Source organism: Anguilla anguilla, chromosome 3 (genome assembly GCF_013347855.1).
Source record: "Anguilla anguilla isolate fAngAng1 chromosome 3, fAngAng1.pri, whole genome shotgun sequence".
NCBI classification, from domain to species: domain Eukaryota; kingdom Metazoa; phylum Chordata; class Actinopteri; order Anguilliformes; family Anguillidae; genus Anguilla; species Anguilla anguilla.
In genome coordinates, this window is record NC_049203.1 from 10659394 (window position 1) to 10671706 (window position 12313).

A 12313-nucleotide genomic window follows, 5' to 3' on the forward strand; every position below is an offset into this window, starting at 1 on the left:
CAGTTGGCAGAGTAAGCCCCACCTTATCACACACCAGCACTCCTTCTGGTCGAGACTGGTGCTCATGTCAGTGAGGCAGTGGGGAGATTTCAAAGTGGAATTAAGTGTCTGGATAAGTGTCATGTGCATGCTCTACTGCCATCAGTCTTACCCTATATATACCTAAGAATAACCATCTGCCAGAGAATCTGTTTCCAAATGCATCGACAACAACTTATTTTTCTCTTTTGGTCCCGTTTGAGTTTGAGTTCCAAAAGTGGTCTTTTCACTGGAGATTTCTAATTTCCTATGCTCTCTTTTCCAACCACTTCCTGTTATATTTTCAGTGTTATTGTTTCTGTGCAAGGCACTCCGCGAGACACATTTTCACAATTCACTTTTTTTTCAGCACCACTTTTAAGAAATTGTGAGTAATTGATGTTTTTCCTATAACGTTTTCTCGTCTGGTTTCATCACCGGTGGGAACAGCAACAGAGCTGTAAGAAAACAAGTTCCTTTATGAAGTCTCGCAACAGCATGTACAGAATTGCAAAATAACATGAACCAGGAAATGACCTTTCTTTATGACAGAGAGGACAAACACCGCCCCCTCTCCCCCCAACATTAAGCCCATGGCAACACTTAAATGCCATTTCCAAACATTCCCACCGCAGAATGAACACATGAAATACCAGGAGACCTGGCCCCTTGGGCCGTGCTCTCCCTCCCATGACACCACAAAAAAAATAAAAAACACTTCACTTACTGCCATCGGTGAATTTCACTTCAGCCATCAACAATCTAGGTGGATCGGCTTGATTTTCCAAAAGCAAAATCACATTTCAGTACATATCATCACATTTCATGTACATTCAGTAAATTCAATACATTTCAGACATTTCAGTCCGTCTATCTTCACAATTGGTCCAAACTAGGCATTTTAAAGAATGGGAATTGATGAAGGCTGTAACACCAAGAATCACTGAAATAATTCCTGATATCAGGGTGGCAGCTGATGGACTGATAAAGCACAGAAAAGTATACAAGCAGGATTAAAAATCGGCAGATCAATAAATATCAGTAATGACGACAGTGATAATCATAATAACCTGATTTCAAGCGACATAAACAAATTGCGTGGGTCTGAATTTCTTGATAACGCATTGCTGTATTCATAAGTCATGTTCCCAATTACAGTGCATTCATTGCACAAGAGCAGATGGAAATGAACTTGTCACAACAACTAACGTCAACATGGCTCTGTGTGGTGCTGCTGGCTACGTGAATGGACATTGAGTCATTCCAGAAATACTAAACTCCCAATAATCGTATGCCAGCACGTACCAGGGAGATTCTTGTAAACTTTAGAACTTTAGAAGGATACACCCTTCACTTCCAGACACAAAAATGCGGTCAGCTATTTCAGAGTCAAAGATCAGTCTGGATTTTAAAGTGGATAGAGTGTTCCACTCAACACAAGAAATAGGGTGTCTGCCGAATTTCTTACACAGCACTTGGCAGAACATTAACAGGCCGGCAGTAAATGTACAAGCTTCATATTTTTCAACTCAGGATTGATTCAGATAATTACAATAATCTTTTTCTGATTCCATTGATGGGCACTAATTCTTTCATGTGGTGCCACTAGATGGCACACCACAGAAGGTTTTGTCTGTCTCCTCATATCATGCCATAACCACACAAAGGCATCTTTTCATGCGATGAGGTTGACTTGACTGGACTGGTCATTTCCTGCCCGAGAACAAAACCTTTTTGGCACAATAAATTATATTGCAACAATAAATTTGGACTTCTGGAAGATGTGGTTATTGCTGCTCTAGAGAACAGGAAATCTCAGATTTTTCTCTCATTTCCTTAAGATTAAGAGATAAAATAAAATGGAGAATGCACACATACGGAGCCAGCACAGTTTGCTTAATGGAGGTTCAGTAAATACATCACGTAATTATGCAGTGAGTACTTTCAGTGCATGTTCAATGACAGTTATATTTAAAAATTTAATTTCAGTTTGATTTGTAAGCACCAATTAATGAGCCATATGGAAGAAACCTGATATTACATCATGTAATTATACAGTGAGTACTTTCAGGGCATATTCAATAACAGTTAAATTTAAAAACATATTTTAGTATCATTTTTATGCACCAATTAATGAGCCATAAGGAAAGCACCAGATATTTGGAAATAAATGTTCTGTATTACCTCTGACTATCTGTATTAGATAAACTAAATGAATTTGAACATGGGAATGATGCAGTGTGCGGGCAGTTTTTGTAGTACAATGGCTCTGGACAAAACCACTGAGATAATAACATTTTCGAAGTCATAGAGTGAGCAAAGGAAACTGCATGCAAACAAAGCACACACACAGACACAAATACACAAATACACACCACACATACACAAACACACACAACACTATAAACATCAGTAGACCTTACTCCACTAAACATGTTTTAACTCTTTTGTACACTTCAATGACTTGTGCTTAGATAGGCAGTAAATGTTGTAAAATATTTACTCTTATGTTTGTATGAATTATGATTGCAGAGCTTAGTAAATATAAACAAGTCAATGAGTTTCCTGCATATATTGAATGTCATCCTTTTCAGGGATCTCAAATCACTTTATGTTAAACCATCATCAAAGATATGAAGCGAGGGAGATTTGTCCTATAACTTCAGAGCTGTGGTCCAGGGGAGTCTCACGGTGATCCACGGGAGTTTCAGAGTGTGATGCCATAATTGGACACAGAAAATCATGTGATCAGCAGTCCCCTCCGGATCGTGCCAGTGCCGGTAGCCCTACAGGGGGCGGCGCGTAATTGGCGATTGCATCGCCCTGGGTATGGGTGGGTTCAGTTGGCCCACTTTCATCTGCCAACACCCCTGTGGGTTTTGGGCACACCCACGGTCTGAATGCAGCTGCATATGAGTGGTCTTCCTTTGATTCCGCTCCGTGCGAGTTCAGCAGGTAGCTGAGCCAGGTGTTTTGAAGGAAAGCTTTGGGTCTGCAATGAGGTCTGATACCTGTGTGTCCTGTTCACTGGGGGTCGCTGGTTTGGGGAGACAATTGAATATTCCAAATCAGGGTAGGAATTAGACATGCACAGTCCTGTGTTGGACAGCAAATTATTTAAATGAATCAATAAATAAATCGCCTGGAAACTTAGGTGTCGATTATCTGAAAGTAGCTCTTGAACTTTCACATGCAAATATCAGGTACAGAAAGCAACTACCTGGTGCAGACAGATTTATGGGTCTGTACCTTTCTTGTCCAGCAGGGGCCACTATCACCACATTTTCCATGCAAATGAAATGTATGCTGGCCACATCAATCAAGGTTGCCATCGTGCATAGCCTAAATGAAGAGGTTTAAACTCAACAACATTGTTTTTTACTCTAAAAGGCTGAAAAATTCATTATCGTTATTTTCTCACCTGAGTGTTATATAGCCAGTTCATCAGTGTGATAAATGTATATAATTCTCTTGGTTTTGTCAGTGTAACTGTTTTTCATTTCCCAGAGAGCTTATGTCAGAATAAACGCTTAAATTTTAATCTCTTTTTCATAATATTTAAATTATTTGATTCAATTCCATGAACAATGCTTTTCAGTACTGCACATATATTAGTATATCATTTCTGCCTCAGCAAAACCTATTAGTCATTAGACCTGTATTGTAAGTGATCAATTGAGCTCAGAAATGTGCTAAAACTGCTTGTTGTTGTTATCTTCTGTAATATTATTATTATTATTAGTTATGGGTCACATTTGCATTATCAAATCTCTACACGCAGTTTATGTATCAAAAGTGTGTGAAAGAAAAAGGCAAAACATATTTTGTAATCAAATTTATTGGTGTGGATGGTACAGCACACTGGTAATGTACATAGCAAAGAATGCAAATTTGAATGACAGACTGTACAGATCAGTAGGTCGGATTCATAGATCGTAGGAAAGGGAAAATATCGATGGGTTCACAATTCTATTCTTTCACATTTTATGACGATACTATGGACAGGACCCCAATGTATGACCTTTTTTTTTTTTTTTTACAAGGTTAAAAGATGAATCATGCTGAGATCCTTTCTGTGCTTAAAACAAGTCAGTGGTATCACATTGAAAATAAAATAATCCATAAGAAATCTCAATACAAAAAAAGTGTATTTTTCACATCTAGTCATTTACAGAGCCTATCCCCGTTGTGCATTAAACAAAGCCATTACATTTTCTGTGGAATCAAACCTAATTCATCCTCTCCTATGTGGGTTCTACAGTGACCAGCTATCCTAGCACACTGTGAGCATGCACCCATAATATATAAACACCATGCTTTTTTTATTCCTATTTTTTTTTCCAAGAAAAAATAAAACTGCAAGCAATAACCTTACGAATTGACATGCCACCTATGTCTTGACTAATTGCTATGACTACACACCAGAATCCAGTGGTTACTTTTAAAAGGAGGGTTACACTTTAAATGTGCGTCTGTTCACTGGTATCAATCAAGTAATAACTGATGAATTAAAAAGTATTAATAAGACTGGAATAATTATTGACAAATATATTTCATACTGTAATTAATTGTAAAACTGTTGGTTTTTTTATTACCATATATCCAGTTGAAACAGAATTGTTATCTCTTATTTGAAAAGCATATAAACGAACACTTAAAATCAAGAATGGTAAAAGGCAATCATAAAAATGTATGTACAAATAGACTGGCACAATGGCAATTTGAAAAATAGCTAATAAAAAACTTCCCCCTACAGAGAATAGGAAAGGATATACATTTCCAGTTCTGAAATCAAAAAATAATTACAAGCTCCAGTTATGGAGACCATTCAAAAACAAAAGATTGTACCTGTCGTCACAGAAATGCAAAAACTGTGACTTTTGCAGATGACAATCTATGATATTTTGATATAAACATTCAATAAATGTGATATAAAAACATCCACAAAATTGGCAAGGAAATGCTGTTTAAAAAGTATGCTCACCATTTAGAGAAATTGCTATACACAGGGTGTCCGATAAGATTGGTCTCAAAAGAAATACAGCATTAATGCTTTTTTGCAGTGTACCTTTCAGTGGCTAAATGTAAGGGCTGGACTCTTAAAAGTAATCATACTGTACCAATGAGATTGAACTTACAATAAGGGACTTGTCTACGCTGTGTACTTCTTTAAAAGGTAAAAATTAAAATGCAATGAAAATGGCTTTAATTTTGGATACAGTCACATTCAGCAATCAATGTTGAATGTTAATGCTGTTCTTAAATACTCAGAGGAAATGCATGCAGGACTTTTCATGTACAGATAAATGAAGCTATGATTCTCAATTCTGGGTTTAACTTTTAAATAAATCAAAATATAACCCCAACAGAACGAGAGGTATTTCAGCACATGATCAATAAGAAGGGTGAGTTACCCCATAGGACACCCATGTATTTACAGTAGTAGTCCTTTGTACCTGCATATACTGTAACATGTCATTTTTACATATGCCTGACATGTCATAGATATGACAACACCACACACAGAATGAAAACAATGAAGACATTTATCAATATGTGATGTGTTAGGCGAGATTATGAAATTAGCCAAATTACAGTTAATCTCTGTTTTAAGACCATGTTCCCTCTTTCATATTCCTTGTTTGAAGTGTGCTGTGAAAGTGAATGGTTTTCTAGGTCCTTCTCTGACAGGCAAACCAGGGGAACATCAGCTTGCATCTTGACCGGGTCATAAACAGAGAGACTTCAAACACAGCACATTTCTACCAAAGTCTAACTTCTTAAAACACATACGACACTAATGACAGTCATCTGAAATAGGATAAAGAACAGGCTGCGGTGTGTGTGTGTGTGTGTGTGTGTGTGTGTGTGTGTGCAAATGTGTTTGTGCGTGCGTGTGTGTGTGTGTGTGTGTGTGTGCGTGTGTGTTTGTGCAATTGTATGAGCCCAGTCTGCTGAATCTACAGCAACTACAGGCACTCAATGAGGGACTGCATTAAAATGCATTTGGCACACGAAAAGTATTTTCCCATGAAATGGGTTGTGGTCTTCACTGTGGTTCTCCCTCTGGATTTTATAGTCAGGATATGATTACCACATAACTGCATGCTCTGGGATAAAGAACAATTACAATTGCATACTGTCAATGTGATGGGACTGTCAACTTACAGGTTTCCACAAATAGAGGTAAACATAGTCTTTGCCAAATGAAACTAGCAAATGAATTATTAGATATTATGTCTGACAGTCACACCGCAGAAACTTCTCATAGTCATACTGTAGTAACTTCTCATAGTCATACTGTAGTAATCTCTGATAGTCACACCGTAATAACAATAGAGGAACAGACATGTGCTCAGGGGTGATAGTTTCATCCCCATCTCCACACCTTAACCTATGACACACCCATCTTTGACATATAATACCAGTTAATAAGAAGATCGATATATATCACCGCCGCACGAAAATCCCCATTCCTCATCATTGAGAATATGGATTGGTTTTTGATGTTGAAGAAGATCAAAATGCTGATGTGGTGCTGGCATAGAGACGTGAAGAGGTGATGAGAATAAATATTTCATGATCAGAATTGCAATTTCAGGTGTTTCATTGTTTCGTCAGTATCTGCATTTGATTGTCTTCTGTAACTGAAATGCACTTGGTGAATCCCAGCATGTCTTTCATGACAAAGAGCAATATGGAATATGGAATATGGGGGAAGATACAGGGATAGAGCACTATTTTATGGGAATGGGTGCGACATGCAAACATGGTCAGGTGACTTGAGAATGAGGAAAAAGCACACCTGTGACGAATGCAACATGAGATCAATTATTTAACAACACAAGTACATACAGAGCAACGCAGCAGACTTCACTGAAATAACAAGAGCGGTACATTGGATGAACATTACAAAGCACTGAACAAACCACTGTGACAGAGCAAAGAAGAGGGCTGAGGTGAAGTTTCCCTGTAATTCAACCAGGAATGCATTGGCTCAACATAAAAAGATAAAGAAGAACAGCGACCCACTACTGTGATTTCCTGTAATCTCAAGAACAAATGAAATGAAAGTAATTCCATTTATTCTATCAAAAGATTTTTTTTAAAAACACCAGCGGAGGTGAGAGAATTTCCTTTTCCATTCTGCGGTGATGGTGGACACTTAACAATGAAATATTGTAAGAAATGCTGAGAGGTCAAATAAATAAGACAAAGAAAATAAGCAGAGGGTTTTCTGAGACACAGTTGAAAACTTTATAACTCATTTTCTTCACGTGATGATTTCTACCATATAGACTAGCTGTTGGAAAGTACAGTACAGGGTATATTTCAAAGGGTTCTTTAGGAATAGTTTAATGACTCGTTGACAGGCTTAGCTTGTTGATATTATTAGATAATTGCCATTGATAGGAATAGCAGAAAAACAAGAATCATTCTTTCAGCCAACCTGTTTTCACTCATATGAATCAATTTATACTGGAACTATAACTCTCTCAACCCTTCACATTCCAGTGTATTTTCATTTTAAGCTTTTAAGCAAAAGTGGTTCAAGATAAATAGGATACCAGCTGGATTTGTGTTATAAATATGTTTCCTAAATATTCCTTAATTTTAAAACATCTACTCCATAAATCTAATGGAAATATAGTGCATTCACTTTTGTGTAATCATAATGATATTTTCCAAACATCTGAGAAATTTCAGATAATCACTTAATAAATACATACCCTGTCATCTCATCTGAACCGTTATTCTTGATATTCGTCGTCAGATCAAGAAACTGTAGGTTGTGTGAAATTTTCTTACAAGATTAACAACAAAAAAGAGTAGATCTGACCAGAGGTGGACTGCATGGCCATTTAATTTAACTGAATTACAATTACCATCTACATGTACATGAGTAAATATTTAATACAATAATTTAAACTTGTCTTGAGCTTTTGTAATAAAACAACAAAAACATTGGGTTGCATTGTTATTATGAATTTAAAATGGCTTTGTTAAGAGTTTGAAACACACCTAAGTTCACATGGCTTAAAAATTTTGAGCCTTTTCTCTTAAGGAGATGAAGGTCCACCCATGAAATCTCATAAAACGTTTTAAATTGCTGTTATTCAGTGAGTGAAATATAAATCAATCCAATTAAAAACAGCAAGCTACATAATTGGCAGATGGACTAAACAAACCTTCTCTAAGATCCCCCCACTCCCTTCCCCATGTTCTCAAAAAGAAAAAAAACTCAAAGCAACGTGAACTAGTAAATAGAGAGCTTGCAGCCAGTTTCGCTTTTCCAAAATTTGCCGTACCAAGTTTAATTTTAGATAATTTGAATACTTTGTGGGAAACATTTGAGTGTTTCAACTGTCAGATTACTGGCTGAAAACAGGCAATGGTGTGTGTGTGTGTGTGTGTATGTGCATATGTGTGTGAGCGCATAAGTAGATTTATGACTATGCCGCATGCACTTAAAAGTATGTGCAGTTAATCATCCTCAGTTTAAAAATTCCTGGAGAGTCTACTATTTCATGTAGGAAACTAATTTATCAGTTTATGTAAAAAAAAAAATGTCTACATCACTGTATCACAAGCCAAACAGGGCTCCCTAAGAAACAAAGATAAAACCTCAACACCTCAGATGTAAATAACAATGTGGCGATTGTTGTTCTGGATCAATTCCCAAGTACAGTGTGCTGTGGAGGACAGGCAGTCTTAGTGTGGAGAGATAGAGGTCCGTCAGACGAGAGCACCAAAGATGCCTCTGCAGGGGCACAGCTGAGCTGGAATCAGGGGTCAGAAAGGGGGGGTCTACATGGACTCCCCCATGGAGTCAGAGTCATCCAGAGAGAGGGGCAGGTATAGGTCCTGTCACAGGGGGGAGGAGACAAGGTCGTCACATAGGTCCACCCCTGCAGCCTCAGTCCCATTCCATTACAGTTGACAGTATCATTTTTTGCATATGAGATGTATGTGGTCATAAGCTCACACATGGATTTTGAAGCAATTGCACATTCAACTGCATGCATTTAGATTGAGATCACATTGCTGCAGGTTGTGCTCAGTGGTCCATCCAATCAGACAACTGGCTGTACAGACTACTGCATGCAACGTTAGTGACAGAAGATGTCGCAAACAACATTTTTTTTTCCAGATCAGACACAAGAGAAATATGACCCAGATGGATTTCGACAAATCCAATCACTTAATTGCATTGGTCATAATGCACAAAGTTCAAAAGGCACACAGATTTAGTTCACTCGAATGAAGAATATACTAAGAAAGGAATCAGTAAGATGAATCTATAGATTAAAATGTGGTATGTAATATCAGTGTGAGTCTCTCTCTGCATGAGGAAATCATTTCATGAGCAAAGGCCAATCATATCCATTCTGAAGACGCAAACTGATATGGGTGAGTTATGAACCCTGGAGGGCTGGTCTGTATGTCAGGAGACCAGACCCGCAGTTCTGCGTTGTGACCAGTAGGAGGCTCACTGTACCTTGTGCTTGCGAAGACTGCCTGGGCTGGTTGGTGTGGAGATGGGGGACTGCTTGGAGATGGGGGTTGAAAGCTGGCTGCTGGACGCGGTCCCATTGGCTGGAGACAAAGAAGAAAGGGGGGGACATGGGGGTTAAATGACACTCAACCGCCCCACACCCAGAATGCTAGCCCCTTTGCGGCCATTCAGGAAGCCGTGGAGGAAGCCATGTCTGCCGCCCAGAGCGCCCCAGCCACTTCACTCTGGAGCCTCTCTGTGGTGCTGGAAGGTTGCTAGGATACCGCTGGACAACAGAAGGCGGGCTGGTGTGTGGCATGGTGCTCCTCCGGCAGCTTGTGTGGTAAGCTGTTTAAAATCAATGACAGTAATCCCCCTGTCTGTAAAACAGACATCCTTTTTCCCATCGCCAACATGCTTTTGTGAATTATCTTATGCACAGCAATCCCAGATATTGCTAAATATGTGTAGCAACTTGGTCACAAAGCTATCCCACGTAACACATACAGGTTCACTCTGTATGTAGGTGTTGAGAATGATAGGCCTGTTCTTCTTTGCAGATCTCTATAAACTGAACAATTATGATCATCCTCTTCACCCCCAGAAATGAAGTGCTTCCAGTTAAATATCCTCCCACATTTTGAACAATGATTACGGAATTTAATCTATTTATGTAATGAGTTGTGTTTATGCACAGATGTTTGCTGTCTATGCGTACATCTTAAATTTTAGCATGTCAGCAGTTTGAAAACTCAAATAACAAACTCTAAAACTATGCCAGTTGACACATCCTTTTGTTATACTGGAGATCCACTGTAATGCACTTTAGTAATTATATATGAACTGCATATATACAGAGTTTACATTACACCATTGAGCAGATGCTCATATGCACTGCGATGAAGGAATTGCATCTTTAAATTGATTCTTTTATACAACCGGATATTTTTACTAAATGAGTTTTGGGTTACTGTTAATTCAATGCAATTAAATTAACAGTAAGTACTACAATGCATGTAAGTACAATCACATACTTTGCTCAAGGGTACAATGGTTGTGCCCTCGCTGGGGATGAAACTCGTAACCTTTGAGTTACAAGCCCAGTTCCCAAAGCATTATACTACCCTGTCGCCCTCGTTTAGTGAGTGTGAGAGGCGTATTTATGGTCACCGTGGGAACCGGTCCAAGCATAACCACTCTGTGCCACAAGGTAAGCTGACCCTGTGCTGTTAGCCCTTATTGAATTCATGTATTGAATTTATATATTGGAAAGCAACCAGACAAAATAAAATTTCATGGTAAATGATGACAAAGCTTAGCGAGGAAACAGAAGAACACTATAAAACATTATTGCAAAATGTGATTCTTTATTTTGAAAGGAAAGCTGCGAAATAAAAGCTAAATGTACATAAACAAAAATTGGCATGCAAATATCAAAATGAGAGAGATGAGAGAGCGAGAGCGAGAAATAAAGTGCAAACAGTAATGCCGGAAGAAACAAAGGATCTGACCGTGCATAAGTCAACACCCTTAAATCAACAATAAACCAATCGTTTCAATTTGTACACATATATGTCAATTTCTCAAAATGTACATTTATTTAAAAATGCGTGAAACCAAACAGAATAAGAATAAGCTCATATTTTACTGTTGAAACCAAAATTTTAAGGTAAATAAAAATAAATCCCCCACCCCCCAATAAATATAATGTATCCCAGGTCCTCCTCCAGTAAGGACAGTGGTATCTGTGGGGATGCCAGCACATGGGCCTGCATCATGCTCCCAGCAGCCCACACTGAGAGTGGCTCTATCTATTAAAACTGTGCCGTCCCGTCACAACCGTTTAAAATCCACCCTTCAGGAGAATTCATTCTTCCAGAGAATGGGTCCTGGACCCAGGCCCTTCATGCACTGTGGCAAAGCACTGGCTGGTCTCACCGGAAAAGAACAACACTGCATTTCCACCACAGAGGTTTTTACGGAAAAAGGAGAGCTGAAACCATCCTCCCACTCCCTCTCCATACCCCGTGTCCTTAACTGAGCTGTACAGGAAACAGCAGGTAGGCCACAGCAGTAAAGTTCCTGTCAGCCCTGATTGAGTCCATCAGCACAGAGCCTACAGTAGCATGCCTTTCAGAAGGGTCAGTGTGTCCCTGGGACCAGAGCGTGGATGGGCATCAGTTCATTTGCTCGCTGTTGGGGCTGTTAGCAGGGCTAAACATTCTAATTCAGGTCTCTGGCAAGCAGCGAGTTGCCAAGGTGACTCGACTGTCCCCATGAGAGATGCTTGCATGTGTGCGTCTGTTTCTGAGAGAACGGGCACATTTTTCACTCTGTGTGCATCCTGAGTCTAATATTCCTGGCCTCAATTAAAACTGGGAGAGCACTGGATGTCACACAGGAGTAAAGCATTGCACGGCACCTCATTAGTTTCCCTCTGCAATGTAAATGCTAAGGAAAACGAATCTCCATTGGAGTTACCTTGTGTAGACCAATCAGTGAATTTATAGGCCAATATTGTCCACTAGGGATCAAGCATTACACAAGGTCATGTGAGAAGTACCGGAAAATGTTCTTTGGAGCAAATATGCCAGTTTGTCTTCAGGACATTTAATTCTGTTGGTGGTGCTTTCAGGGGCTCCAGAGTGTTTAAAAAAGATCAGTTAAAAAAACCAGGTCAATAAAAAGGCTTGCCACAGAAGCAGTTTGAGCCCCACAGCTATGACGTTACTGCATTGTGTCTGGGCTATTTCACAAGCTGACGATGAACTCGATGAAGTGTCCAGTAGTGTAAAATAA

At 39.0% G+C, this 12313-nt stretch overlaps 1 protein-coding gene across 1 annotated transcript in view; it reads right to left on the reverse strand.

Annotated features, from left to right (window-relative positions):
• Window positions 1–3838: 3838 nt before the first annotated feature.
• Window positions 3839–12313, reverse strand: part of LOC118223880 (neuronal migration protein doublecortin-like) — a 48072-nt gene continuing 39597 nt past the window's right edge. Inside the window, exons 7-8 of the mRNA XM_035410900.1 lie at window positions 9518–9615; window positions 3839–8883 (exon numbers count right to left, since the gene is read on the reverse strand). Of these exons, the coding sequence (XP_035266791.1) occupies window positions 8827–8883; window positions 9518–9615 (155 nt within the window). The 3' untranslated portion in view covers window positions 3839–8826. The remainder of the gene's footprint in view (window positions 8884–9517; window positions 9616–12313) is intronic.